The following is a 26,599-nucleotide window of genomic DNA, read 5'->3' as shown; positions in this document are numbered from 1 at the left end:
TAGTTTTTCCCCCCATGTTTTGTTCACTGAGGCATATATGGATAAATATCTTAACTAAGAGAGTTTTGGCTTCCTTTATATTTTTTCTTTTTTAATTAAACTTTTGTTCCTGTTTTTGTTTTAGATCAATCCTAAAAAAACTTCTGTACATGATTTGCCGGGCACTGGTATTCTTATTTATAGTTTTTTTTTTTTTTTAAGATAAAAAAGAAACAAAAACTGTAAATAGAAGAAAAACAAACCCTAAAATATGCATCATTGAGGTCAGTTTCACTTTTTAATTTACTATTACTGAACATTAATTGAAAATTATATAAATTTGTCATCTAAAAGAAACAAAACTTGACAAAGGCATCTTGTCCCATCAATGTACGTACCGGTGGCAGCTGCAGACAGTCCAGCACACAGGGCGAGCCATGCAATCGCCCATTCTTTAAGCATCCCAGTTGTTGCCATGGTTGCGCTGATGGAGAGTTGAGCACCCCACGAGTGATAGCAGGTTATATAGTCCCCCAATTGTTTGCAGTTTAGGAGTGGTTACCAGCAGATTCTGGGTGTCAACTGTTGAGGCTTCTTTGCTATGATATTCCCACCCGTTCTTCCAGTAACAATTCCAGTTTGTCTATTATGAAGTCATTGTAGAAGTAGATATTCCAAAAGCTTTTGCCTCGATTTTCCTTCCCGTCTAAGTTTCAGTCTTTAAAGACTAGTGTACGTCACCTTCTGCTTAATGTTTACACTGTAGATCATTGTGATATAATTTAATACATTCAATGCCTCTTTTTCCTCATGGGGTTTAATTAATAACAAAAAAATCTTGTTCCGCTTTCAACAAGCTCAGGCGTAGATTTAAAACCTGAGGATTTTATTATGATGATATCATCCGTCTTTATACACAATGTGTTAAATGTTACAGTTTCTACTGTTGTGTATGTATTGTAAATAATCATAGTTACCTAAAATGAGCAAAATTTAAAATATTGCCATAATATAAAATGAAAACTCTGAGCACATATGTGATGTGTTCATATTGCTTTTTTGTAACTTATTGAGCATTAAAAAAATAAATAAACAGGAAATAACAGAAACCACTTAATAAATTGAAATGAGCCCAAGATTTTTCACTGAAACATTTTTTTTACACTTATGCCCTTGCTCCCATTTGAAACAAATATTATTGTAATATATACCTGCAAATGCTGGAATTTAAGCCTCCTTTATTATTAATTCTACTTATGACTAGTTTTCCTGTCTGAATTTACAAGTTTTCGCAGTAACTGGTTCCCAAACAAAGCCGAGTACATATTAACAATGCAAATATTTTCTTTTCAGGGACTATTGTTTTATGGTACAACAATCTTTGCTTTTAACAAACAGGATTAGATGTGTCAGAATAGGATGCTGCTCAGACCACAACGCTAACACGCATACTGTTTAAACAGATGAGCATCTTCTTTCTCCAAACCAACATCATTAATATGAATCCCAGGAAATGCATACTTTTATTGTTTTAACTGTTTCATTTTTTTCTTGCTTTAATTCCCTTTAATGACTTACAGATTTAAGTCATAATGTCCATTTAAAAGCCCAAATCAAGAGGAAATACTTATGTTTGTGTTCTAGTGTTTATTAACTTTTTAAATTCTGTAGGCTTTTTATTTCACCCATTCACAAAAAAGTAAAAAAAAAAAAAACATTTTCACAAAACAAAATGTACATGCCTGGTTTGTTCAGATTTGTTCAGGCTGAAAACATAGATTTTAGGTTGACTTGTCTTACTAAACTTTAATAAATTAAATATATAAACTGCTACACAACAACTAAGAGTTACAGAAATGAGGCTACCTAGTGAGAAGAAAACCCTACTTCTGACAGATTTATTTTATTGCCCTAAATCTTGATAGCCAGTTAGGTATCTTTGAGCTCAGGTTCGGGGTGGTCTTGGGTCAAAGTAATTTTGTGAACTGGAAGGAGGAATAAGAGTGACATAAAAAATCAAATGGATTATCCAGAAGAAATCAAATAGGACATCAAAGGAAGGAAAAGCAAACTAACGGACAAATATAAAAAAACAGAATATTTGGAATTCTATAGAAAGACGAACTAAACTTAGAATGATCATCTATAATGCACATAGAAATTGGAACCTAAACAAAACAAAACCCTACAATCTGAGGTAATTAATGATAAGAAGGTTCCTCCAAATAAGAAGAGCTAAAGGGAAGAAACAAAAGAGCAACAGCTGTGCCGATAAAAAGCAAGTATGACGAAAGAGAAGCAGTGCATCTCAACGGACAGAACTAGTTAGAACAGAGAGATAAGTAATAGCTAAATACAGAAACCATGTGTCAAAGGAATTGACGGGAGAAACCAGAAAAAAACTTACAGAGAAGCAAATATTTGAGTAGCAGATGATGTCACAGACTGAAAAAGAAAGTAGACATGTTAAAAGAGCTTTGCAGTAAATCCTTCATGTATAAGAATGCATTTTATTCAATATACTCTAATTTTCTAATGTTCTTTTCCTCCCTTTTTTTAAGTGTGGAATCATTTGTAGAGCAGATGAAGCTACGATTTCTGGAGTAGAAAAATACATTTATGAAACAAAAGTGACAGGAGAGTTTGTGAAACATTGTTTAAAATGCTTTCATGTATGTGAAAAGATTTGGGTTTTTGATTGCAGTGTAAATTGTTAAATGTTTTATCTATTTTATCTGTTTTATCAAAAACCTTTTGTTTGAGGGGATCTTCTGTCATTTGAAAGCTTTTTGCTCAGATACTATATTGACATTTACCAAGAATTTATTGAAGAAAAAAATAAAAAAGGCCAAATCCAAGTCCCTGATTGGTCAAAATTTGACCTAGTTTAGCTTTCAACGCGTGTTCCATGGTAGCACATTTTTTTATATTAAGCCGGAAAACAATTGTAGAAACTTGCTCCGTGGCACATGAACGTGGGAGTTTCGATCCCATATTAACACTTCAAATATGCACATTTACAGAGACCTCTTTGAAAGTGGTCACTTGAACATACGTTGCCGAAGGGTGTGTGAACATAGCACACAGATGATTAATTTAGGCCTGTTTTGTTTGGTAACCAACTGTTTTAGGCACAGGATATCAAACCAACTGGGAAGGTAATAAGCTGGAAGTGCAGCTCACATTTGGTCCCATTCATGCCACGATCACAGCATAACTCGGCATGCAGTACTCAGAGGAAGAGCAAAAACCAGAAGAAAATCGGTGCCAACAAAGTAATTAAACATATAACTGATGTTAAAAATGTTCTTTGCGTCAATTTTTTTGCTTTGTTTCTATAGTAGCAACAAAGTCACAACATCCTGACTACTTTCAGTCTATAACAGGTGTTTGAGTAAACAGCATTATGTCAATACCGATATGGTTTTATTGTCACGATCACAATGAAAGCACCCAAGCTGATGTGATAAGACACCTCCTAGAATAAATAAAAGCTTGTTATTCCTGAGAAATGCTTGTGTCTTCCTTCCCCATCTTCAAACTTGTGCTGGTGGATATGATCTAAACTCATGTTTGCCCTTGGAGGAGTCATAGTTTGTTTGGGAACTGCAAAATATATATTTTCTTTTCTTTTTTTATTAGATAAACAATATTCAACAAACACAAATTTAAAGTTTCAACCAGTTGTTTGCATAAGAGTTTTCATAAGTATTTGCCGGGCTGTTATGTTTCTTTTAAAAAGTAGTTTCTACAATAACAAATCTGTTTGTTCACTGCATATACTGTAACTATTGGAGACGTTTCAAATCTTAATATAAATCTTTAGATAGTAACATTTCTGCTTTATGTGGGGTTTGCTTCATAAACTAATATTTTCATGTCAGTTTAAATCGGTTAATGTAATTTTCGTTTATTTCATTGAAAATAAACACAGTTGTGGATGCTCTATGCTGGCAGACATGAGTCTATGTTTAGTACCTGTGTAAAAAATAAGGTACAATAAAACCCCACATACAAATAAATGGGTGCATTTGTTTCCTAAGGATACTATTATAAATGTAGACATAGCAGTTGAGTACTATGACACCATACCTTACTCATAATTGGACTCCTTTACTCATCACTGACATGGGATTTAGTGAGAGTTACTCCGAGCTCTCTCTGTATGTGACCGAGCTTCTCACTCTATCTCTAAGGGAGCTCCCAGCCACCCTCCAGATAAAACTCATTTCAGCCGCTTGTAGTCGGAATGTCGTTCTTTTGGTCAAGACCCAGAGCTCTGGTAGAACTTAAGTTACTATAGAAATGTTATGAACTGTATATATTTAATTTAAGCATTCATAAATGTTCATATAATGATCCTTTTATCAAAAAATAAACTTTTCTTTGGTATTAAACTTTACAAGACATTGCAAAGCACTCAGTACTCGAAGCACAAAAAAAGCAAAGCATTCAAGAAAAAATTCTGATGGCAAAAAATGAACGAGAACAACTTTTTTAGTTGCTTAGTTTTATTTAATCAGCTGATAAATACATAGTTCATTTCAATTTACTGTGTAAGAGGTTGCGATTGTGAGAACAGAAGAAGAAAAGAGATTCACATGTTTTAGTTGGTAACATGAGGATGGATAGTTTTGTCACTGCAGCGTGAAGCTTCGCTTCCTGCGAGAAGGTTGTCCTGCAGGCTTGGTGCAGCCCGTGTGGCCACAGCCACACTCCTCAACGTGCATGTAAGTGAAGGGGATCTTGTCTCCAGTTAGACACAGCAGGTCAACGGTGCGGTTGGTGAAGCTAGTTTCTTTGCAGCAAGAGCAAGAATGTTGCATAGCAGCAGCTGCTTCAGAATACCTAAGGAAAGCAGGTGTTCCATTAAAAAAAAAAACATGAATTTCCTTGATATTTAAAAAAGAATAAATGATTTATCATTCTTACTTGGTGAATGTGTTGCAGGATCCTTCACAGTATGGCATGTCCACCTCTTCTTCAGTCTGACAGCCATTGTGTGTAACTCGAGTTTTCATAGACACCACCTTGCAGGCCTTCTCTTTCTCCACACCTTTAGTACGGGAAACTTTGTTAGCTTGATTTCACTTTTGCATTTTTTCCCCAAATAACTTAAAAATGCTGCACTTACAGATTTTACAACACCCGTTTGCTGCTGTCTGAATCGAGTCCTGTAAAAGAGAATAAACACACAATGTTAATTTAAACTGTTTCACACTCAAACATCCAGTTCAATGTGGTCCGAAGTGCTACTTACGGGTTCACAGTTGTCCTCTTGGAACATCGGGCAGATAATGTGTGACATGATAGCTGTCAAAATGTCATCATTCTTAACACAGGTGTATTGATCACACTTATTGCCAGGTGGCGACCAGGTTTGTCCTTCCTAAAGAGCAGAAAACACACAAGTTATAGAACACAAAGATGATAAAATAAACCACAAGGGAACAGGATTTAATCGACTTACCGTCAATAGATGTTGGGTACCGTTGAATTTGATCACACAGTCTTTCTGTACACATTTTCCACAGCACTCATCAGAATCTGACTCCACATATTCAAATCCCTGAGAAAGACAGAAATGAGGTTCTAGCTCACACCAAGCAGACTAAAAAAAAATTCATAAGAAATAAATGTCAAAATTTGATTTTTTTTCTTACCGCATCACAGTTTTGGTCACACAGTATAAATTCGCACACCACTTTGAACAAACCGGTTTTTGGGTCAATCTCGTTGCTGCAAATACAGTTCTGGCATTCATGTGCAGGAACTGAAGCCCCAGGCTGACAAAAACAAAAAAAAAGAGCTCGTGGTGAGTTTATAATTATGTTAAACTGAATTAATTAAAGTTTAAATCTGAGAAATAGATTGTTTATTTACCTGATATTCAACTTCTTTGTGAACACAAACCCTTTTTGGCTCTTAGAAAGAATCAGACAAAAATCAAGGATAATTAAAAAATCAAGTATTAGATAAGAATGTGTAGTTGAAGCAGAATTCAGATTCTCACCACATGAATACTCGGGGCAGCATTTTCCCTCAGGAACACTCATAACAGGTTTATATCCAACCTGACAGTTTATACTGGTGGCAGGACAGGTGCTCACTTGACACTCTGTGAAGGTAAATATTAATAATGCATAATTCAGTCTGAAGTAGAAATCCTAAAGAGCAAAATGTAAATATGCAAAAATGACAGAAATGTTACCGCAAACATAGTCAGAACAGCATGGGTCTGCTGGATTTGTTTGGTTCACAACAACAAACCCTGGAGCAGCACATTCGGTGGTGTGTGGTGGTGGGCATGTTTTCGGTTTGCAAATGACAGTTTTGGTGGACTCATCACAAATGCAATCCTGGCAGTTGTATTCAAATCTTTCATTGAACTGAAAAAAATATATACATTATGGTTTGGAATTTGTTCTTTATTGTAAATTGGATTTGAAGTTGACATGGTTCTTTGTCTTTTTTTGTTTTGTTTTGTTAGATTTTACCTCTCGAGGAATGCCCTCAGGATCAAGACATCCTACACAAAATAAATAATAATAATATAAATAATACAACAATTTAAAAAATGTGTCAACAGATAGAAACTTTTTAAAAATTAGAAATAATATTTTCTTACCACACTTGTCAACACATATTCCAGACTCTTTGTTGAAGAGTTTCATTCCATCAGGGCAAAAGCATCCTTCAATGGTGAAGTTTAAGCTCGGTTCACTGAGACTGAAACGTTAATAATACTGAAATTACTCTTGGCTGAAAAAAATGTACATGACGTTACAATATGAATCTCATATCATTATAAACTTCAAAGTACACTTTAACTTAATTATTACTTATTTATCAGAGGCCTAATTATTTGTGGAAACTTACTTGTCTTCACAAGTTGGCTGTTCTGCAGGACCACAAGGCTTATAAATCTTGTCTGAGGGGCAGCTATAATCTGTCAAAGAAAATAATGCAACAAAAAGGTTTTATTGTTTTACCAAGTAGTGCAAACTATTCTGTTTTCTTTGTTTGCATTAAAATATATCAAATGAATGATTACTAACCACACAGTTTTGTATGATTCCTCCAGTGGAGGCAAACACCAGCTTGAGCACAGGCAGCAGCATAAGTTTGCAAACTTGTGCACTCCACTGCTGGGTTGGAAACGTGGCAGCTGTCAAAAACACAGCCTCTGTAGAAGTTGTCAGGAGACACTAAAGGATGACACTCTGCAAAAACACTGAAAAGGCAAAAAAGAAAAAAAAAGAATGGTTTGTTTGGCCTAGAAAAAGACAACAGTAAGTTCAACAAAGCTACAGATTTGAGTCACACCTGCTTTTCATCAAATCACATATAGAATCGGGGTTGCAGGGAGTTGGCTCAGGTGGAGGTTTGGGTGGATTAGTGGGTAACACAGATGGTACTTCACAATCTGGTTGATAAATGTCTTGTGCTAGCCAGTAGTCTGCCATTATAGCACAGCTTTCCACCAGCTGGCCTCCAGGCAACATACAGTCATCAGCCTGATTGTTGGTGCATGTACCTAACAATTGAGGTTACACTTTAGTGTGTCTTAAAATAAATATTTTAGTAGCAACTTTTGAATAAGTTCTTACCACAGTGGCCCTGGGTGTTCCCTCCAAAGGACTGATAGGGAAGGGTAATACTAAAACCAGTCATTCCAAATGTTATTACTACTTTAAGACGAGGGATCTCAAATATCAAGTTGAGGTTAGTACTCAAGACCTTCATTCCATGCTGTGAATAAGGTAGTCTCAGACTTGCACCATTTTCAAAAGCCTAAAAACAAAAAAATACAATCAATATGTATGATATAAAAATGTAAAAAAATATATTTTATCAGTGCCATTTACCTAGACTAAAATCTATCAATTTGTTGTAAAACAAACTGATTTCTTTTAAAATAGTATTCAAGATAACAGAACAAAAATGTTGTGTAGTTTTACCTCTAACTCTGGTGCTCCAATCAAGTTGTGATTTATAAGTGTGATAATTTGGGATTTAAATGATATAATTATGGATCGTGGACAAGAAACATCTTCAGTGGGATCACAATAAACATTATCAACATAGATTTTTAGATCATGTGTTTTGGTAATCTCTTCCATCAAAATGTATGTACAGTTTCCTTGGTAACTGTAATACAATCCATCAAATGTGATGTAATGGGGATCACCCCAGCCCTCACATACACCTAAGGAAAGACACAAAATTATATATACAACATATTATAAAAGAAAAAGTGGTAAATTAAAACATGAAAAGAAAACTTACAGTCACAGACGTAATGCTGGCAACAGAAGAACTCATCATACGCAAGAACAGGTTTCTTTCCATTGGCACAGGTTATATTTTGTAGAGGGGGACACTCGTATGGTACTATTTCAATTGTATTATTTTCAATGCATTTGGCCATTGTACAATTGCACAAGACAAAGGTTTCATTTTGCTTAAAAACAAGAGAAAACACAAATGAATATTAATAACTCAAAAAATATTGCTAAATTAAAACACAAAAACTATGCAGATGCTATGAATAAACAAATTAAAATAAATTATATAATGTTCTTAAAATATGCTATCAATTGATTTAAATATGTAGCTTAAGTTGTAATAAGCAAAAAACAAAACGATTCTTACTACAACATCCCATTCAGGACATGATGGTACAGAGGATGTAGATGTTGGTTCAGGTGTAGGTCGAGTAGTATGACAAGTGTCAGTCTTGTTAATAATTTGACAGATATCTGAACATATCATTGTTAGGCAAATCCCTGATCCAATGTGGTACATATCAAATATTACCGCTCCTAAATGTGAGAAAAAAATGGAAAAAACAATAGAACATAAAATGTGATCCTTTACAAAAAGCACTGAATTTCTTTATATAATTGATACTCAAATCTTACCTGGTTTATAATGTGTTCCATTGATAATGCAAAAGCATTCCGTTGTAAAAACTTCAGTAGTGGATTGTGTACTTTGATATGATGGCGGAGTATGGCCTGTTACAATGTTATCTGTTAAGTAGGAAATTGTGGTGCTTGTAGAGGGTGGACCTGTGACTATAGTAAAACTGGTTATTGTAGTAGAGGTGGTCATTGTTGAAGTGGGTGTCTCTGGGGTGGTAGTGGTAAACTCAGGTGGTAAAGTTGTTTTTTGAGTTATGGTGGTTGCCTCTGGGGTAGTTGTAGTTTGTTTGGTGGATGTGGTTGTAGCTTCAGTTGTGGTGGTTATCTCTGGTGGAGTTGTTGTTTCCAATGTGGTTGTAGTTGTTGTTTCCCCCGGGGTGGTAGTGGTGAACTCTGGTGGTAAAGTTATTTTAGCTGTTGTGGTTGGCTGTGTGGTAGTCGTAGTTTGTTTGGTGGATGTGGTTGTTGCTTCAGTTGTGGTGGTTATCTCTGGTGGGGTTGTTGTTTCCACTGTGGTTGTAGTTGTTGTTGTTGACCCTGGGGTGGTAGTGGTGAACTCAGGTGGTAATGTTATTTTAGCTGTTGTGGTTGGCTGTGTGGTAGTCGTAGTTTGTATGGTGGATGTGGTTGTCGCTTCAGTTGTGGTGGTTATCTCTGGTGGAGTTGTTGTTTCCAATGTGGTTGTAGTTGTTGTTTCCCCTGGGGTGGTACTGGTGAACTCAGGTGGTAAAGTTATTTTAGCTGTTGTGGTTGGCAGTGTGGTAGTCGTAGTTTGTTTGGTGGATGTGGTTGTTGCTTCAGTTGTGGTAGTTATCTCTGGTTGAGTTGTTGTTTCCAATGTGGTTGTAGTTGTTGTTGTTTCCCCTGGGGTGGAAGTGGTGAACTCTGGTGGTAAAGTTATTTTAGCTGTTGTGGTTGACTCTGTGGTAGTCGTAGTTTGTTTGGTGGATGTGGTTGTAGCTTCAGTTGTGGTGGTTATCTCTGGTGGGGTTGTTGTTTCCACTGTGGTTGTAGTTGTTGTTGTTGACCCTGGGGTGGTAGTGGTGAACTCAGGTGGTAACGTTATTTTAGTTGTGGTGGTTGGCTCTGTGGGAGTCGTTTGTTTGGTGGGTGTTGTTGTAGCTTCAGTTGTGGTGGGTATCTCTGGTTGAGTTGTTGTTTCCAATGTGGTTGTAGTTGTTGTTGTTGACCCCGGGGTGGTACTGGTAAACTCAGGTGGTAAAGTTATTTTAGCTGTTGTGGTTGACTCTGTGGTAGTCGTAGTTTGTTTGGTGGATGTGGTTGTAGCTTCAGTTGTGGTGGTTATCTTTGGTGGGGTTGTTGTTTCCACTGTGGTTGTAGTTGTTGTTGTTGACCCTGGGGTTGTAGTGGTGAACTCAGGTGGTAACGTTATTTTAGTTGTGGTGGTTGGCTCTGTGGGAGTCGTAGTTTGTTTGGTGGGTGTTGTTGTAGATTCAGTTGTGGTGGTTATCTCCGGTTGAGTTGTTGTTTCCAATGTGGTTGTAGTTGTTGTTGTTTCCCCTGGGGTGGTAGTGGTGAACTCAGGTGGTAAAGTTATTTTAGCTGTTGTGGTTGACTCTGTGGTAGTCGTAGTTTGTTTGGTGGGTGTGGTTGTAGCTTCAGTTGTGGTGGTTATCTCTGGGGGAGTTGTTGTTTCCACTGTGGTTGTAGTTGTTGATGTTGACCCTGGGGTGGTAGTTGTCAACTCAGGTGGTAAAGGTATTTTAGTTGTGGTGGTTGGCTCTGTGGGAGTGGTTTGTTTGGTGGGTGTTGTTGTAGCTTCAGTTGTGGTGGTTATCTCTGGTGGAGTTGTTGTTTCCACTGTGGTTGTAGTTGTTGATGTTGACCCTGGGGTGGTAGTTGTCAACTCAGGTGGTAAAGTTATTTTAGTTGTGGTGGTTGGCTCTGTGGGAGTCGTTTGTTTGGTGGGTGTTGTTGTAGCTTCAGTTGTGGTGGTTATCTCTGGTGGAGTTGTTGTTTCCAATGTGGTTGTAGTTGTTGTTGTTGACCCTGGGGTGGTAGTGGTGAACTCAGGTGGTAACGTTATTTTAGTTGTGGTGGTTGGCTCTGTGGGAGTCGTTTGTTTGGTGGGTGTTGTTGTAGCTTCAGTTGTGGTGGTTATCTCTGGTGGGGTTGTTGTTTCCACTGTGGTTGTAGTTGTTGTTGTTGACCCTGGGGTGGTAGTGGTGAACTCAGGTGGTAACGTTATTTTAGTTGTGGTGGTTGGCTCTGTGGGAGTCGTTTGTTTGGTGGGTGTTGTTGTAGCTTCAGTTGTGGTGGGTATCTCTGGTTGAGTTGTTGTTTCCAATGTGGTTGTAGTTGTTGTTGTTGACCCTGGGGTGGTAGTGGTGAACTCAGGTGGTAACGTTATTTTAGTTGTGGTGGTTGGCTCTGTGGGAGTCGTTTGTTTGGTGGGTGTTGTTGTAGCTTCAGTTGTGGTGGGTATCTCTGGTTGAGTTGTTGTTTCCAATGTGGTTGTAGTTGTTGTTGTTGACCCTGGGGTGGTAGTGGTGAACTCAGGTGGTAACGTTATTTTAGTTGTGGTGGTTGGCTCTGTGGGAGTCGTTTGTTTGGTGGGTGTTGTTGTAGCTTCAGTTGTGGTGGGTATCTCTGGTTGAGTTGTTGTTTCCAATGTGGTTGTAGTTGTTGTTGTTGACCCTGGGGTGGTAGTGGTGAACTCAGGTGGTAACGTTATTTTAGTTGTGGTGGTTGGCTCTGTGGGAGTCGTTTGTTTGGTGGGTGTTGTTGTAGCTTCAGTTGTGGTGGGTATCTCTGGTTGAGTTGTTGTTTCCAATGTGGTTGTAGTTGTTGTTGTTGACCCTGGGGTGGTACTGGTGAACTCAGGTGGTAAAGTTATTTTAGCTGTTGTGGTTGACTCTGTGGTAGTCGTAGTTTGTTTGGTGGATGTGGTTGTTGCTTCAGTTGTGGTGGTTATCTCTGGTGGGGTTGTTGTTTCCACTGTGGTTGTAGTTGTTGTTGTTGACCCTGGGGTGGTAGTGGTGAACTCAGGTGGTAACGTTATTTTAGTTGTGGTGGTTGGCTCTGTGGGAGTCGTTTGTTTGGTGGGTGTTGTTGTAGCTTCAGTTGTGGTGGGTATCTCTGGTTGAGTTGTTGTTTCCAATGTGGTTGTAGTTGTTGTTGTTGACCCTGGGGTGGTACTGGTGAACTCAGGTGGTAAAGTTATTTTAGCTGTTGTGGTTGACTCTGTGGTAGTCGTAGTTTGTTTGGTGGATGTGGTTGTTGCTTCAGTTGTGGTGGTTATCTCTGGTGGGGTTGTTGTTTCCACTGTGGTTGTAGTTGTTGTTGTTGACCCTGGGGTGGTAGTGGTGAACTCAGGTGGTAAAGTTATTTTAGTTGTGGTGGTTGGCTCTGTGGGAGTCGTTTGTTTGGTGGGTGTTGTTGTAGCTTCAGTTGTGGTGGGTATCTCTGGTTGAGTTGTTGTTTCCAATGTGGTTGTAGTTGTTGTTGTTGACCCTGGGGTGGTAGTGGTGAACTCAGGTGGTAACGTTATTTTAGTTGTGGTGGTTGGCTCTGTGGGAGTCGTTTGTTTGGTGGGTGTTGTTGTAGCTTCAGTTGTGGTGGGTATCTCTGGTTGAGTTGTTGTTTCCAATGTGGTTGTAGTTGTTGTTGTTGACCCTGGGGTGGTAGTGGTGAACTCAGGTGGTAACGTTATTTTAGTTGTGGTGGTTGGCTCTGTGGGAGTCGTTTGTTTGGTGGGTGTTGTTGTAGCTTCAGTTGTGGTGGGTATCTCTGGTTGAGTTGTTGTTTCCAATGTGGTTGTAGTTGTTGTTGTTGCCCCTGGGGTGGTAGTGGTGAACTCAGGTGGTAAAGTTATTTTAGCTGTTGTGGTTGACTCTGTGGTAGTCGTAGTTTGTTTGGTGGATGTGGTTGTAGCTTCAGTTGTGGTGATTATCTGTGGTGTGGTTGTTGTTTCCACTGTGGTTGTAGTTGTTGTTGTTTCCCCTGGGGTGGTAGTGGTGAACTCTGGTGGTAAAGTTATTTTAGTTGTGGTGGTTGGCTCTGTGGGAGTCGTTTGTTTGGTGGGTGTTGTTGTAGCTTCAGTTGTGGTGGTTATCTCTGGTGGGGTTGTTGTTTCTGGTGGAGTTGTTGTTTCCACTGTGGTTGTAGTTGTTGTTGTTGACCCTGGGGTGGTAGTGGTGAACTCTGGTGGTAACGTTATTTTAGTTGTGGTGGTTGGCTCTGTGGGAGTGGTTTGTTTGGTGGGTGTTGTTGTAGCTTTAGTTGTGGTGGTTATCTCTGGTGGAGTTGTTGTTTCCACTGTGGTTGTAGTTGTTGTTGTTGACCCTGGGGTGGTACTGGTGAACTCAGGTGGTAATGTTATTTTAGCTGTTGTAGTTGACTCTGTGGTAGTTGTAGTTTGTTTTGTGGGTGTGGTTGTAGCTTCAGTGGTGGGGATTATCTCTGGTGGAGTTGTTGTTTCCAATGTGGTTGTAGTTGTTGTTTCCCCTGGGGTGGTACTGGTAAACTCAGGTGGTAAAGTTATTTTAGCTGTGGTGGTTGGCTCTGTGGGAGTCGTTTGTTTGGTGGGTGTTGTTGTAGCTTCAGTTGTGGTGGTTATCTCTGGTGGAGTTGTTGTTTCCAATGTGGTTGTAGTTGTTGTTTCCCCTGGGGTGGTACTGGTGAACTCAGGTGGTAAAGTTATTTTAGCTGTTGTGGTTGGCTCAGTGGTAGTCGTAGTTTGTTTGGTGGATGTGGTTGTTGCTTCAGTTGTGGTGGTTATCTCTGGTGGAGTTGTTGTTTCCACTGTGGTTGTAGTTGTTGTTGTTTCCCCTGGGGTGGTAGTGGTGAACTCTGGTGGTAACGTTATTTTAGTTGTGGTGGTTGGCTCTGTGGGAGTTGTTTGTTTGGTGGGTGTTGTTGTAGCTTCAGTTGTGGTGGTTATCTCTGGTGGAGTTGTTGTTTCCAATGTGGTTGTAGTTGTTGTTTCCCCTGGGGTGGTAGTGGTGAACTCAGGTGGTAAAGTTATTTTTGCTGTTGTGGTTGACTCTGTGGTAGTCGTAGTTTGTTTGGTGGGTGTGGTTGTTGCTTCAGTTGTGGTGGTTATCTCTGGTGGGGTTGTTGTTTCTACTGTGGTTGTAGTTGTTGTTGTTGATCCTGGGGTGGTAGTGGTGAACTCTGTTGGTAAAGTTATTTTAGTTGTGGTGGTTGGCTCTGTGGGAGTTGTTTGTTTGGTGGATGTTGTTGTAGCTTCAGCTGTGGTGGTTATCTCTGGTGGAGTTGTTGTTTCCACAGCGGTTGTAGTTGTTGTGGTAGACTTTGGGGTCGTAGTTGTAGATGGAGTTGTTTGACAAATGTTAACAGGGCAGCACACTCTAATCTTGTAGTTAAAACACTTTCCTGGTCTTAAAGGCTGATTTTCTTTTTTACATATTAAGCCAAACGTTTTGTTACATTCAACAGTTTGTTCAGTCTCAGCTATAAAGTCATCAAAATCCATTTCTGGTTTATCAACTGACCTACATTCGAGTAACTCTGGATCTTTGCAAATCTGCAGACCACTGTGTGTAATGTTTTCATACGTCTCCCAGTCATTTTTGTCCGTAGATGGGTTATGTACATCATACCACTCTGACCACTCACATGTGGGAACACACACTGTATTTGTGGGTGTAGTTGTAGCCTTTGTTGTGGTGATAATCTCAGGGGTTGTAGTACTTTCCACAATCGTAGTGGTCGTTGACTCAGTGGTTCCAGTTGTTACAACAGTGGGTGTGGTTGTTGTTTGTGGAGTCGTGGTGGTGTGCTTTGGGGTTGTTGGGGATTCTTTTGTGTGTGTGGTTGTAGCCTCCGTTGTTGTAGTTATCTCTGGTGTGGTTGTTGTTGCCACAGTGGTTGTAGTTGTGGCGGTCGACTCTGGAGTGGTACTTGTGAACTCAGGTGGAGTTGTTGCTTTTGGAGTTGTGATGGTTTGCTCTGTGGTAGTCGTAGTTTGTTTGGTGGATATGGTTGTAGCTTCAGTTGTGGTGGTTATCCCTAGTGTGGTTGTTGTTGCCACAGTGGGGGTCGTTGTGGTGAGTATAGTTGTCTCCAAAGTAGTTGTGGATTGGGTAGGAGGTGTAGTTGTTGTTGTTGCACAGGATTCGTTGCTGTGTATTACTGTTGAATTTATGCAGATTGCATAGTAGCACATTCCCAAATTGTCTGTCACATTATAAATGACCTCATTTTCTTCATATACTGTCCCATTGTAAATGCAGCAATGGCAATCTTCCACACAAGTTTGGTTTCTTTCATCAAAAATTGGTTTATCCTCTGGACATACAGGATAACAGCCTAAAAGTATGTAGGATAACTTGTTAGAAAACATCTCCAAATGCCAAAGTAAAATTAAAACCAAGCACATATTTTGTGATGTAAAATATTACCTTCGAGATTTGGTATTGGGTTGCTACATATTCCTTGTGGGTTTAGACAAGTTTTGTAGCAAGGTGTGTGGCAAGGATGGTAGTGCCATGTGCAATCATCTGGGTTGTTATAGTAATCACAAAAAACAGCTGGAAAAAACAGATATGTTATTAAAATGTGAAAATACAAAATTTTTATGTTAAACATTTTTATACGTTTGATTTTAAGTCTGTTAAGAGGAAACAAAAGAAGATAGAAAAGTTCAAGTTCTGTAGTTATGTTTAATTAAGCATTGCTTGTAGAAAAGATGTACTTCATAACAGTACTGTAATTCATTAATTTTACCATCTCTCCATCTATTTTCTGAAGGTACTCTTTTTCAGGTTAACAGGGTTCTTAAAGCCTATCCTGGCTACTACTGTTCAAAGGCAGGGCTCACCCTGGGTAGGATGCCAGTCTTTTATTTCTGGTTCTGGTTAGCAAATCTCTATGTAGTATTCTTGGTATTGTCTAATTTTGATTATTTTTGAAATTGTATCTTGGTTTGTCTTTGTGTCTAAACACAGTGACATCCAAAAAGGCAGAGCTTGCCTTCCTGAAACATCACTACTACTAACTAATTTTAATTGTTTTGGAGAGTTAGATGAAGTTGGACTGCCTGGGGAAAACCCCTGCATGCATGGGAAGAACATGGAAACCCCACACAGTGAAGTATCAACCAGTGTTAGAACCTTGGTCTTCTTGCAGTAAAGAGAGAGTGCTCCTTTCTGTTAATATACAGTAGCCCCTTTCACTTCACATTTACTTTAAATTGCTCTACTCTGACCAAAAAAACTTTCCATTTATATTTACCAATGACAAACATGTATTGTATTTCCAAAGCAACGCATATTAAAGAGTTATTAAGTATGTTTTTTTTTTTTAAGAAAGAAATAAACCTATGGAAAAGACTAACTGGAATGAGAAACACAATAAATAGTCAAACAGTTTGAATCAAAGAGAACAGGAAACAGGGACTGAAAGTAATATACAAGCTGAGCAAACAAACTGAGATTGGGAAAAGAATAATAAATAGGTAGTTTTGGCTTCTCCTTTTTTGTAAGATTGATTTATGGATTACAAAAGTGTGATCTCACATAAAAAAATCTGAATAGTATCAGAGCAAAACAACTGAAGTTTACTTACGACAAAGGTCGGGAGTTCTCCATTTAACACAGACTCCAGCCTCGTTACAGGCTTGAGCATATGCAGCAACAGCCGAGCAGAAACACTCACAGTCTCCTCCAGCATCACAGGCACAGGAGTCTTTCACACAGTTGTCATAGAAAGACTGGGGGTCAACCTGTTCAGTCATAAATGATAGTTTTTCAGGAACATGTTTGAAACCCCTCAGTGTCTAAAAGCTAAAGATCTCTTTCAAACCTTAGTGTGACAATGTTGGAATGTTGTTCCTGTGATGATGCTGCACATCATTTTAGACCAGTGCTGTCGTTTGGGTTCTAAATCGCAAGGATCAACGTTCTCATCCACATCTTTGCAGCTGCTCCTCACTTTCCAACTGTTTGCAAATTCTAGTGGATTAGTAACCACCAACTGACTCTGAGTGGTGAAGTCATTCTGTACATCACCATCAAAATTCCCACACAGACCACATACCTCACCCTGGATGAACACAAAAAGCACAATGTCTTGGAAAAACATAAATGAGGAGGAGAGTAGACTTTTATACTTTTTTAATGCATCAGAAATGGCAACTAAATCTATTAAATACATATATATATATATATATATATATATATATATATATAACATGTTTTGCACTACAGTATAAAGAGAAATAAATCAATCACTGATGAAAAGTGATAAAACTAAATGGTTTTAACATAAAAGCTTTTAGCAAGCACCATTTAACGTGTTGTTACTCACGCTGTGCTGAGGTTCCAGCAGGATGCGAATAGTTGTTCTGCGATCCCACATCACTACCAGACCAATGTCAGATTCTACCACCAGGTACATCCCTACCCTCCTTATTCTATATTTGAGCTGTGCTCCAACTTCAAGGTCCTCCACCTTGTATTTACCCCTTGTCAGTATGATTTCTGTCCGCTGTAAAGCAAAGCAGATTGTCCTTTAAAAGAGTTTTGATTAGTAAATCATTCTGAATATATCAAGAATGTATTTAAGCTCTCACCCCAAGTTGAACTTTGACATTTTTGGAGCAAGTTGCAGATGTAGATCCACAAGGAACGTTTTCTGTGATAACTCCAAACCTGTTTTCTCCAGTTTTATTGCCACAGTTATTCTTTTAAAAAACAGTTCAAGATCGGGTTAAAACATTTTGATATACAAGTTTGAACTCAACTTAAACTAGGAAACTAAGGAAAACATAAAGTAATAATATTCAAAAATGATTGCTCACTGTTTACTGTCATAAGAATTGAGACACAGCAAGACATTTTTGTCTTAAACTTGAATTACCTTCATGGCTACATAACCGCAGTGTCCCTGAAATCCATAAGTGCGGCGATCAAATGTATCGTAGTGGCCACTTCCATAGATAACGCAGGTTTCTGGACATTTTTTCTTTGAGCACTCCCATTTACCACTTTTGCAGGTACTAGAAATAATGAAACAAAAAATCATGGAAAAATTAAAGAAAATAAAATAATTTTCAATTCTTAATGGAACGAGAGATAAAAACATGGTGTTACCATTTGTTGCACTGTTTTGAAATTTGTGATCTTGGGGCATAAATCTGACCATCATGCTGACACGGACAGTCACTTTGCTTCACGCAGAATCCTCTGCCATCATCAAGGAGGCCGCTGGGACACCGGCAGCCAGACTCACACTCTGTGAAGCCCTGGGATTGCACACAGATCAGAGCGATAGTTAGATAGTCAAAGAATCGCTATTTTTTGTTGTAAAACAAATAAAAAAATCATCTGTTCATAATTGGTTTTTACAACTAGTGTTATTTTGAAGTGTTCTGGTAAAAAGAAAATCAATCGATCATCTTGGACACAAACAATTATCCTCAAAAATAGATTTACATAAATCCTAAAAGGTGCACAAAATAATAAAAATAACAACATATTTTTTGCAGCAAATTTACCCCTTTACTGGACAATATTCTCCATATATGTGGTAAAAACTACAAGGATTATTGTAAACCTAAAATTTTTATTTTTTCAGGATAACTTGATGACATTCAGACTCATTTGAATAATAAAAAAGCACCTATGTTTTAATAAAGGGGCACCGATGTTTCCATAAGTGTGTAAAAGAAGCCCTGAGCATGTAGGTCAATTTTTAGTTAAGTAGTTTTTGTTAAGAAGGTAAAATTTCTTGAAAACCAATCTTGTTTCTTTAAGGTTACTCCTTTCTACTGCTAACACTTGAGGGATCTGAGTATCTGTAATTGTCTTTGTCCAAGGGATAGATTAGATTCCTGGTTTGGATATTAAACACTCACACAATCATCGTTGTCCAAATTTAAACAACTTTGAACGCACTGCAGTTCTGTTTCTTCTCTGCTTGCAGCAGAACAGTTGAAGAACTCTCTTGGAAATGGACACGCTGTAACAAAAAATAGACGTTAACGTTAGCCGTTTCTGTGTTGTTTTCATGCTAAATAATACAGGTAACATTTACCTGCTGATCGGGATCGCCAAGAATGGCAATGAAGCAATCCATTGTTGCACACACTAGTGAAATAAAACATATATGTATTAATTATAAACTGAAGACAGAGATTAAACAGCAATTGATCAAATACTCTAATTCCAAATCGATGAAAGTTGATTTAAAGAGTAACCAAACCCTCAATCAAATCAACTTTTTTTGACTGTTGACCTCTATGAATGGGACTTTAAAAGTGCTGTCTGTTGGTCATTGCCAAATGTTTGACAAATTAAAATAAACTTGTTTAATTCTTGAAAACATAGTCAAAAACCGTCTATGTGCTGCCCCCTACAGGTTGAATTGAGGTATTGCAGTTGAATTTTGTAATTGGTCAAACCATGTTAGCTTCAGAAGTGTCACGTCATGATCTGCAACCGTCCTGTTCCCCAGCCCCACCCCTCTGACTGGATTTTTTAAATTTCGGCTGTGGGTGGAGTCAGCCTCCAACCTCCCTGTTTGGTTACCCTTTAAGGACTCACCAGTGCTCGTCTTTGATGTTGATGGACTTTCCTGCCTGGATGTAAGCTCCGTTGTGATAACAGGAACATTTTGCCATGGGAACACACATGTGGTTTTCATTCAGATAGGAGCCCTCAGCGCAGGAGCATCCATCCACAGGCAGGAAGTCAGAGGAGCAGCTCTGCTGCTCTGAGCTCAGGGATCTGCACGTCAGCTGGCATCTCTGATGTTTGTAAGAGAAGACCTGAGTCTCTGGGCAGTTGTCTGTGTATTTATCTTTTTGGAAGAGAATTTGAAATCTATTAGTTTCTGCAGTTTATGTTTTTTAGAAACCACCTCTGCTCTTTAAAAAAAAACTTACTGCAGACGTTCTCGCTCCAGTCTGTCAGGAACACCCCCTTTGCAGCACAAGCTCGAGCATAGGAGGAGAAGACAGCACACAGGCAGGCCTCGCTCTTCTCACAATTACAGCTAGAATACATGCATCGCTGCAGGACAAAATGCAAACTTTTTGAGCCAAACATTCTCTTTCAGTCCTGGTAAAGCCGGACCAACATGTTTGACCTACCTTGTAGAATGCTTCAGGGTCCACCACTGAATGGCACGGTGTGAATTCACTTTTTGGACTTCGGAGCAAGGCACACCAGTGTTTGGCATACAACTCTGAAAAACATGAGTCATTTTGTTTATTTTCTGTGACTGAATAGTTGATGTACAGAGCAAATGGATGAACAATAGTTTACCATTTTCAATGCTAAGAGAACACGGGTCATCAAGTCTTTCCTCTGCGTCACTGCACATGAGGTTAGCCTTCCAGGAGTTAGCGAAGGATCCAGCAGTTCCTTCCACAATCCCCTGAGGAGTCCTCATGTCGTCGCTCAGAACCATGTTGAAGTCCCCACATAAACCTGAGGATTAGAAAAGAAACACATTTAAAGCATTATAAAACAGAGAAAAAGTTGACAAGACACTTACATTTTAACTTAAAACATTTTTTAAAGAACAAACTGTTCATATTGATGATTTTTTAAGGTTTTGTTTGAGGTTATGAAGAGAATATTGGATAAATCAATGGAAACATTTCTATAAAAATAAAGCCCTCTCAGTAAATGTTTATTTTTAAAGTGAAGCAATTTGCTGCTTATCCAAATGTACTCATGGCAACAAATTAAAAAAGGAATCCAGAAAACACCTCAACTATAGATTTTGCAGATCCTGCTAAAAAAAATTAATAAAACAGGAGTACGGTGGCCTTGAAGTCCAAATCACACCAACAAACCACTTAAACATATTAAAGGTCATGAACAAAATCAAACCAAAAAAAGTTCCAGAAACCAAAATGTAATTAGAAAAAAATATGATGAGATAAACATGAAACATCTTGGAAAACAATACTAATTTCTAAAAATCAAAATGAAATGTTAAAAAATGAAATAAAATAAGACATCTGGACAGGTATGTATTTGGGACATCGCTGATTGAATGATGTTTGATTTTTGGAAGTTTGAGTATTTTCAAATATGTTTTCAGTTTCTACATACTAATAAAAGTTTTATGATTAGTTCAGAGCATATCCAGTATCTCTTCCTTCCCATAAACCTTTGGTTGAAATGATGGACAAATGTCAAATTTCCATATAAAACAAAAGAAACCTTTCAAAAAAACAAAACTAATTTCTAGAAATCAACATGAGCTGTTAAAAAATTAAACATCAAAACCCCAGAAAAGTGGGTACTATGGGATATTGCTCATTGGCAGATGACATTTGTCCATCATTTCAGACACAAGTTATTTGGCATGAATTGATTCTGGAAATAATCTGTACAAATCATAAAAGTTTTATTAGTATGCAGACACTGAAGACGCATTTGAAAAAAACTCGAACGTCCAAACTCAAACATCAAATCAGACATAGTGCCTCGCTTTTCCGGTTTCTTATTGTTGTATTTTTTAACATTTCATTTTAATTTCTGGAAATTTATTTTATTTTTCATTTCAGTTTCTTTTTTTTTAATTGTGTTATAGTGTCTGGAATTTTGTGTTGATTCCAACAATGTTATTATTATTTTTATAATTATTTGTTTTGATTTTTTTAAATACTGTCGTGACCTTTAATATGTATTGTACTGAGTGATTTTCACTTCAGGGCCACTGTAGCTAGAAAATTGTTCTTTGCAGATAGTTGTATTTTCAATATGGTTAAAGTATTTCATCAATTAGGGGGAAAAAACAATTGTTACAGTATAATTTTAGTAGTTTTCTCTATTTATACTTTGGTTCAATTATGTTTATTACATTTTTTATTGACTTGTAAATTAGCATTACTGTAATAAAGCATTGTATCATTGGAAATGAATGAACTCTCAGAATGTAATAAATGCAAAAGCATCGTTTGCACAAATGTAAAACCTACCGCGCGTCTTTGCTTTGTAGCTCTGCTCCAAGGTGATGTAGACCTGCATGACGGGAACATGCTGCACTTGAATTTGTATCCCAAATCTAGTCTGCATCAATATATGAAAGGATGAAGCCTGGAATATGGTGATGTCTCCTAAATATGGGTGGAAATATAGTTGTTATGATTCTTGATTTAAATGGAAATCAAACGGCAAAAAAATCAATAAATAAACAGCATGATCTGGTTGGTTCACCTGAGTAGTATGGCAGGCTGACAGGCTGACTGTTCTGCTGAACCGACCCATCTGGTGTGAATGTTAACACCTGAGAAAACATGGAACAACTACTTAACAAATTGTTGGTATTTATTATTACTATATTTTAATAAACTGATTTGAACTCACATTGTTTCTGTCATTGTTCACCAGGACTTTAAGGGTTTTCAGACAAGTGTCAAACTGTTGGTGTGCACATGGCACCAGCTGGGCAAGGATGGTAAACTTTGGGCTCATGTCGTCCTGAAACATAAATCAGGAGATTAAACTAATTCAATAAATGTTTCATTAATCCAAGTGTATTCTGTTTAACTGCCCATTGCCTCTCAAATCACCTTTCTGTCCACTTTGGCCAGAGTGTAGTAACAGTCTCCGTGGAAGGTGTACGCTTTCCCATCAAAAGTAGTGAAGTGTGAACCCTCTTCAACTGAGCACAAAGCCCGTCTTTGAAGACTAACACAAATCCATCTCCCTTCAAAACATGTACTGTAACAACAAAATATAATACAGGTTCTCGTTACACTAATAAACATGAGAAATACTTCTGTTTGCCCCTTGTACGAACCATTCCTCTGCGTCCTGTCGATACACCTCTCCAGGGTTATAGATGTTGATATGCTTGCACTGACAATCAGACTTATCAATACATCCCCTCATGGAAATGTCATCAAATACAGTTCCTGAAAGAAAAGTCACATTTTGAGTGTATTTAAATCTTTTTAGCAACAGAAAATGTCATTAATGTTGATTGAATAGGAAGAAAACCAACCAGGAGGACAAAAACAGCCGTCAATTTTGTGTTCTTCGCACAGTGAACTCGTGTCTTGATGTGTACAGGTGTCCATGCAAGGTGAACCACTCTCCTCAAACACCATGTTGTACGGACACTGTTTGTCTGTGAGAACATTTCATTTAATCAACATAGGTTACGAGTAGTATCATAATAATACCCATTTCATAAGTTTGAAATGATTTTTAATGTCCACACTTGGGGTTACCTTCACCTTACACAAAGTATGAAGTCATCTGAAAAGAAAGTAAAGTGAAAAACTTTACCACAGAACTGAGGCGACCTCCAGTTGGGAGGTTGTCCTCCGGCGTGGGAGCACTGGCGAGAGAACTCTGACAGTGTGCTGCAGACACAGAAGTCATCTGAGCTGTTGCTACAGCCGCACATGTCCTGCACACAAGCCTGGATGTAAACTTCAGGGTTGATCAGTTTGATGCAGGAGCTCCAAGACTCTGAAATGAGCATTTCCTCACAAGTGGGTCGCTGTAATAGACAAGAAAGACATGTAAAGTTGCCGTCTTAGAGCTCAAAACGTTTCATTTTTATTGATGTGGAACTCACAAACTCTTTGCAAGATTCAGCTTCTTTCATGGTCTCCAGTAATTCTTCCTCTTCATAGGGATCCTCGCAGTCATCGTTTGGCCGGTGGACTTTGTGTTTGTTGCCAAATTCAATGGGGCTGATTTTGCGACCTGTAAATAATCCATTATTTGTATCGTGTTAGACATATAGGAAAAAAGAAAGCAATATAAAATGCAATGAGTTTATGTGAATACCATTATGCATGAACTCATTATGGACTGGAAAACCGTTAAAGTCGCCACAAAGTCCACACGTGCGATTTGCGTAGTCATTGTCAATTTCCACCTAAAAACAGGGAAAATGAGTACAAAAAAAGTCCCACTCCAGTCATCTTTTGAGTAATTTTAAGTCATTCTCAGTGTTTTTTTAACTATGATTTTGCTGTTTTTGGGAAAAAAATAATTGTTTTCTAGGACGAAAATGTCTGCAGAGCAGCAGGAGTTAGAAAGTCTTCTCTAAGTTGTGGATAAGACGATCCTGCCGCCCCTTTCCGTCACAACAGAGAGCTCTGTCTACACTTCCCTAAAGCCCCTTACTCCTCCAACGTACCATTACGGTACCACACCAATGGTGAGCAATATCGGATCTATCTAGCCGTACAGTTCTGAGGCAGGTGTCAGCTCAGGTGACTAAAGCAAAGACATTCATGGATCTGGTCGTCTATTACTGGATGTATCAGAAAGGAGCAAAGTAGGGAGCTTGTATTTTATTTTCTATGTAATAAACAAGCTCTTTTTCAAATCCCATATTTGTGCCTGCTCCTGAATTAACAATCTAAATAAAGAAGTACTCAGAAATATGATTTTGAGCCTTATTTTTCATAATATTTGTCTTCTATTGTAAGAAAAATGCCACAAGAACATGTGAAAAACACCCAAAACACGATTTTTATCAGAGTAGATCTTTAAAGACCAAAACAAATCAATATGTGTGTTGCAACTATTTAAAAAAAATTATAAACTATTTTTTACACAATGGTGTCCATCAGGCCAGTCAAGTACAGATGAAGTTTTTGACCTTTTCTTAGTAAAGAAAAGTTGATTTGCAAAAGAAAGTGTTTTCTACAATAAAAGACTTGGAGGAAAAATGAATATAGGTTAAATAATCATTAAATAAAAATAGCAGAGTGTGATTTTATTCATCTATTTGTATTTTTGTGGGTTGTTTCAGCTTTTACCATGACAGCATCATCCCCGTTCCACATGACAGTGAAGCCGACTTTGGCCTGGAGCTTTGTGTAAACTGCATTTTTTTCCACTTGGACACCCCCCTGGTAGTACGGCAAAGTGACACTGATGGAAAAAAAATCAGTTTTGTTATTTATTGTTAAAAATAACCTTGTTTTTTCTTTTTAAACGTCAGTGTTCTCTTCTTTACTTACATCTCACTGTTGAAAACAACGAGACTCTTGGTGATGTGGAACAACAGGTCGTTGACGGTGACCACCACATAGCTGACCGTGGGCTTTCCATCCACTTCTGTTCTTTTCAGATGCACTGAAAACTCCTGGTAGAGCTCATGGCAGTCTGAGACCAAGTTGTATTCGCACAACCCAGGAAACTGGAACACGTCTCCGTCAAAAGTCTTGAAGTGCTCTCTGCCCCATGTGCTACAGATGCTGCTGACATGGTTGCGAACTGAAAAGGACAAATTGAATCAAGAAAAGTTAAAACCATAATAAACTTACTTTGCTTTTCTTTATATCTGTAGATAATTTACATTGTGACGATTTTCCAAAAACACTGCACTCTATGTAAAATGTGAGGCTTACCCAGTCTAGTCTGCACCTCAGTGACGAGAAAGAGCGCAACAATGCTCAGACACACAGATCTCCACCTCATTGTTGCCACAGCGGGCCTGCTGTCACCAAAGGCTGTGATGGTCATTTGGTGCTTGTCTTATATTGAGATTGCTCAAGTTTTTTTTTTTTTTTTTTTCCCACTTTCTGAAGTTTTACAGCCAAGACATAGCAAACATTTGCTGAATATATCTCTGACGTGTTTCACACAACCCTTGTAGGTAAGGCTGACACCCTCGTCAACTACTGATAAAGCAATTTTTGTTTAAGCCACTAATCTCCATACCCCTAAATAAATACATACATTTTGTTTCAGTTTTGTCTCCAATAACTACAAATAAAGTGTACAATTATGTCACAAGCATTAAGAAGGAATCACTGTTTAACAACATGATTAAGAATGGGTTCAACGCTCAAATCTAAAGTATTAATTGTGTTGCAACAACAAACATGTATGAAAAAAACAAAACAACATGCATAGGCACAACAAATTGAAGGTCAGTGAGTCATTCTTTGTATCCTTTTGATCATTCCTGGATGGATATATCACATTAGGGATCGAAGATATAGATTTTAAAAATCAAGAGTTTGAAACAAAGCAGCTAATTATCACATTCTGCTGTTTTCAAAGTACAAAATACCTTGTGATTGGAGTGCAAATATCTTTTTGACTATTGTTGTTCACATATAACAAAAGTTAACTTTTACTAACTTACTAATCTATGCTTCCAGAACATTAATATTATAAATATGTTCTACGAATTTGATCGAAAAGCATCAACAGTAAAGAGCATTGTGCAAAATTTTAAGATACCACTAAAAATAACAAATTAAAATTGAAAAAGTGGTGAGATGGAAAAAAGGGATGGAATAATTACTTAAAAAAGAACAAGTTTAACCTTTTGTTGTGATGATCAAAGAAGAAGTAGAAGAAAAGAGGTAAAAAACAGTCTAATGGACTGGGTATATCTGTCATCTTTTATCTCAGAAGCTGCAAAGAATCTCTGCTGTGATGTTTGAAACCTCATGTTTTCTACAGATGACTTCTGTTTGTCAATGTTACTTTTTTTTGTTTTTAAGTGTCTTAATTTATTCTAAATTGTTCAAAAATACAACTAAGGCTTTTTAAGAAATAAAAAGTGTTGAATCAGTATTTTTTTATTTAAAAAATTAAGCAAATTGAATATAAATAGACTAGTGATAGAGTGAAACTGAGTTGAAATGATGTACTAAAATTATACTACCAAAAAGTCAATATTTGTTTTCATGGAGTAAAAGTCCTGCTTTATCTTAACTGCATGTGGAGTGTTGAATTGCACAGGATGTACATTTAAATTGACAA

The 26,599-nt window shown here is 37.8% G+C and overlaps 2 protein-coding genes across 2 annotated transcripts in view; both read right to left on the bottom strand.

Moving 5' to 3' along the window:
- LOC112151842 (mucin-2-like) overlaps positions 1–1,252 on the bottom strand; it is a 9,250-nt gene extending 7,998 nt beyond the window's left edge. Inside the window, exon 1 of the mRNA XM_036212342.1 lies at positions 378–1,252. Within this exon, the coding sequence (XP_036068235.1) occupies positions 378–456 (79 nt within the window). The 5' untranslated portion in view covers positions 457–1,252. The remainder of the gene's footprint in view (positions 1–377) is intronic.
- Positions 1,253–4,472: 3,220 nt separating this feature from the next.
- On the bottom strand, positions 4,473–25,901 carry LOC112151843 (mucin-2). Its single transcript, XM_036212135.1, has 44 exons — positions 25,231–25,901; positions 24,841–25,096; positions 24,637–24,751; positions 23,654–23,744; positions 23,439–23,569; positions 23,144–23,360; positions 22,857–22,982; positions 22,653–22,767; positions 22,423–22,573; positions 22,217–22,330; positions 22,067–22,136; positions 21,829–21,966; positions 20,159–20,323; positions 19,984–20,078; positions 19,777–19,903; positions 19,436–19,691; positions 18,927–18,979; positions 18,748–18,851; positions 17,984–18,135; positions 17,751–17,889; positions 17,464–17,574; positions 17,199–17,378; positions 16,695–16,934; positions 16,458–16,614; positions 15,293–15,421; positions 8,904–15,200; positions 8,635–8,804; positions 8,269–8,443; positions 7,941–8,188; positions 7,590–7,773; positions 7,306–7,516; positions 7,038–7,213; positions 6,859–6,928; positions 6,608–6,708; positions 6,477–6,508; positions 6,191–6,368; positions 5,993–6,097; positions 5,863–5,903; positions 5,643–5,765; positions 5,450–5,548; positions 5,240–5,368; positions 5,114–5,153; positions 4,912–5,035; positions 4,473–4,827 (listed from the first exon to the last, which is right to left on the bottom strand). Exons 1-44 carry the CDS (start codon positions 25,343–25,345, stop codon positions 4,617–4,619), a joined length of 12,261 nt encoding a protein of 4,086 aa, XP_036068028.1. The 5' UTR covers positions 25,346–25,901; the 3' UTR covers positions 4,473–4,616.
- Positions 25,902–26,599: the final 698 nt, after the last annotated feature.

This window comes from Oryzias melastigma, linkage group LG6 (genome assembly GCF_002922805.2).
Source record: "Oryzias melastigma strain HK-1 linkage group LG6, ASM292280v2, whole genome shotgun sequence".
NCBI lineage: Eukaryota > Metazoa > Chordata > Actinopteri > Beloniformes > Adrianichthyidae > Oryzias > Oryzias melastigma.
The sequence above is the reverse complement of the archived record's forward strand: the minus strand, read 5'-3'. Positions and strand labels throughout refer to the sequence as shown.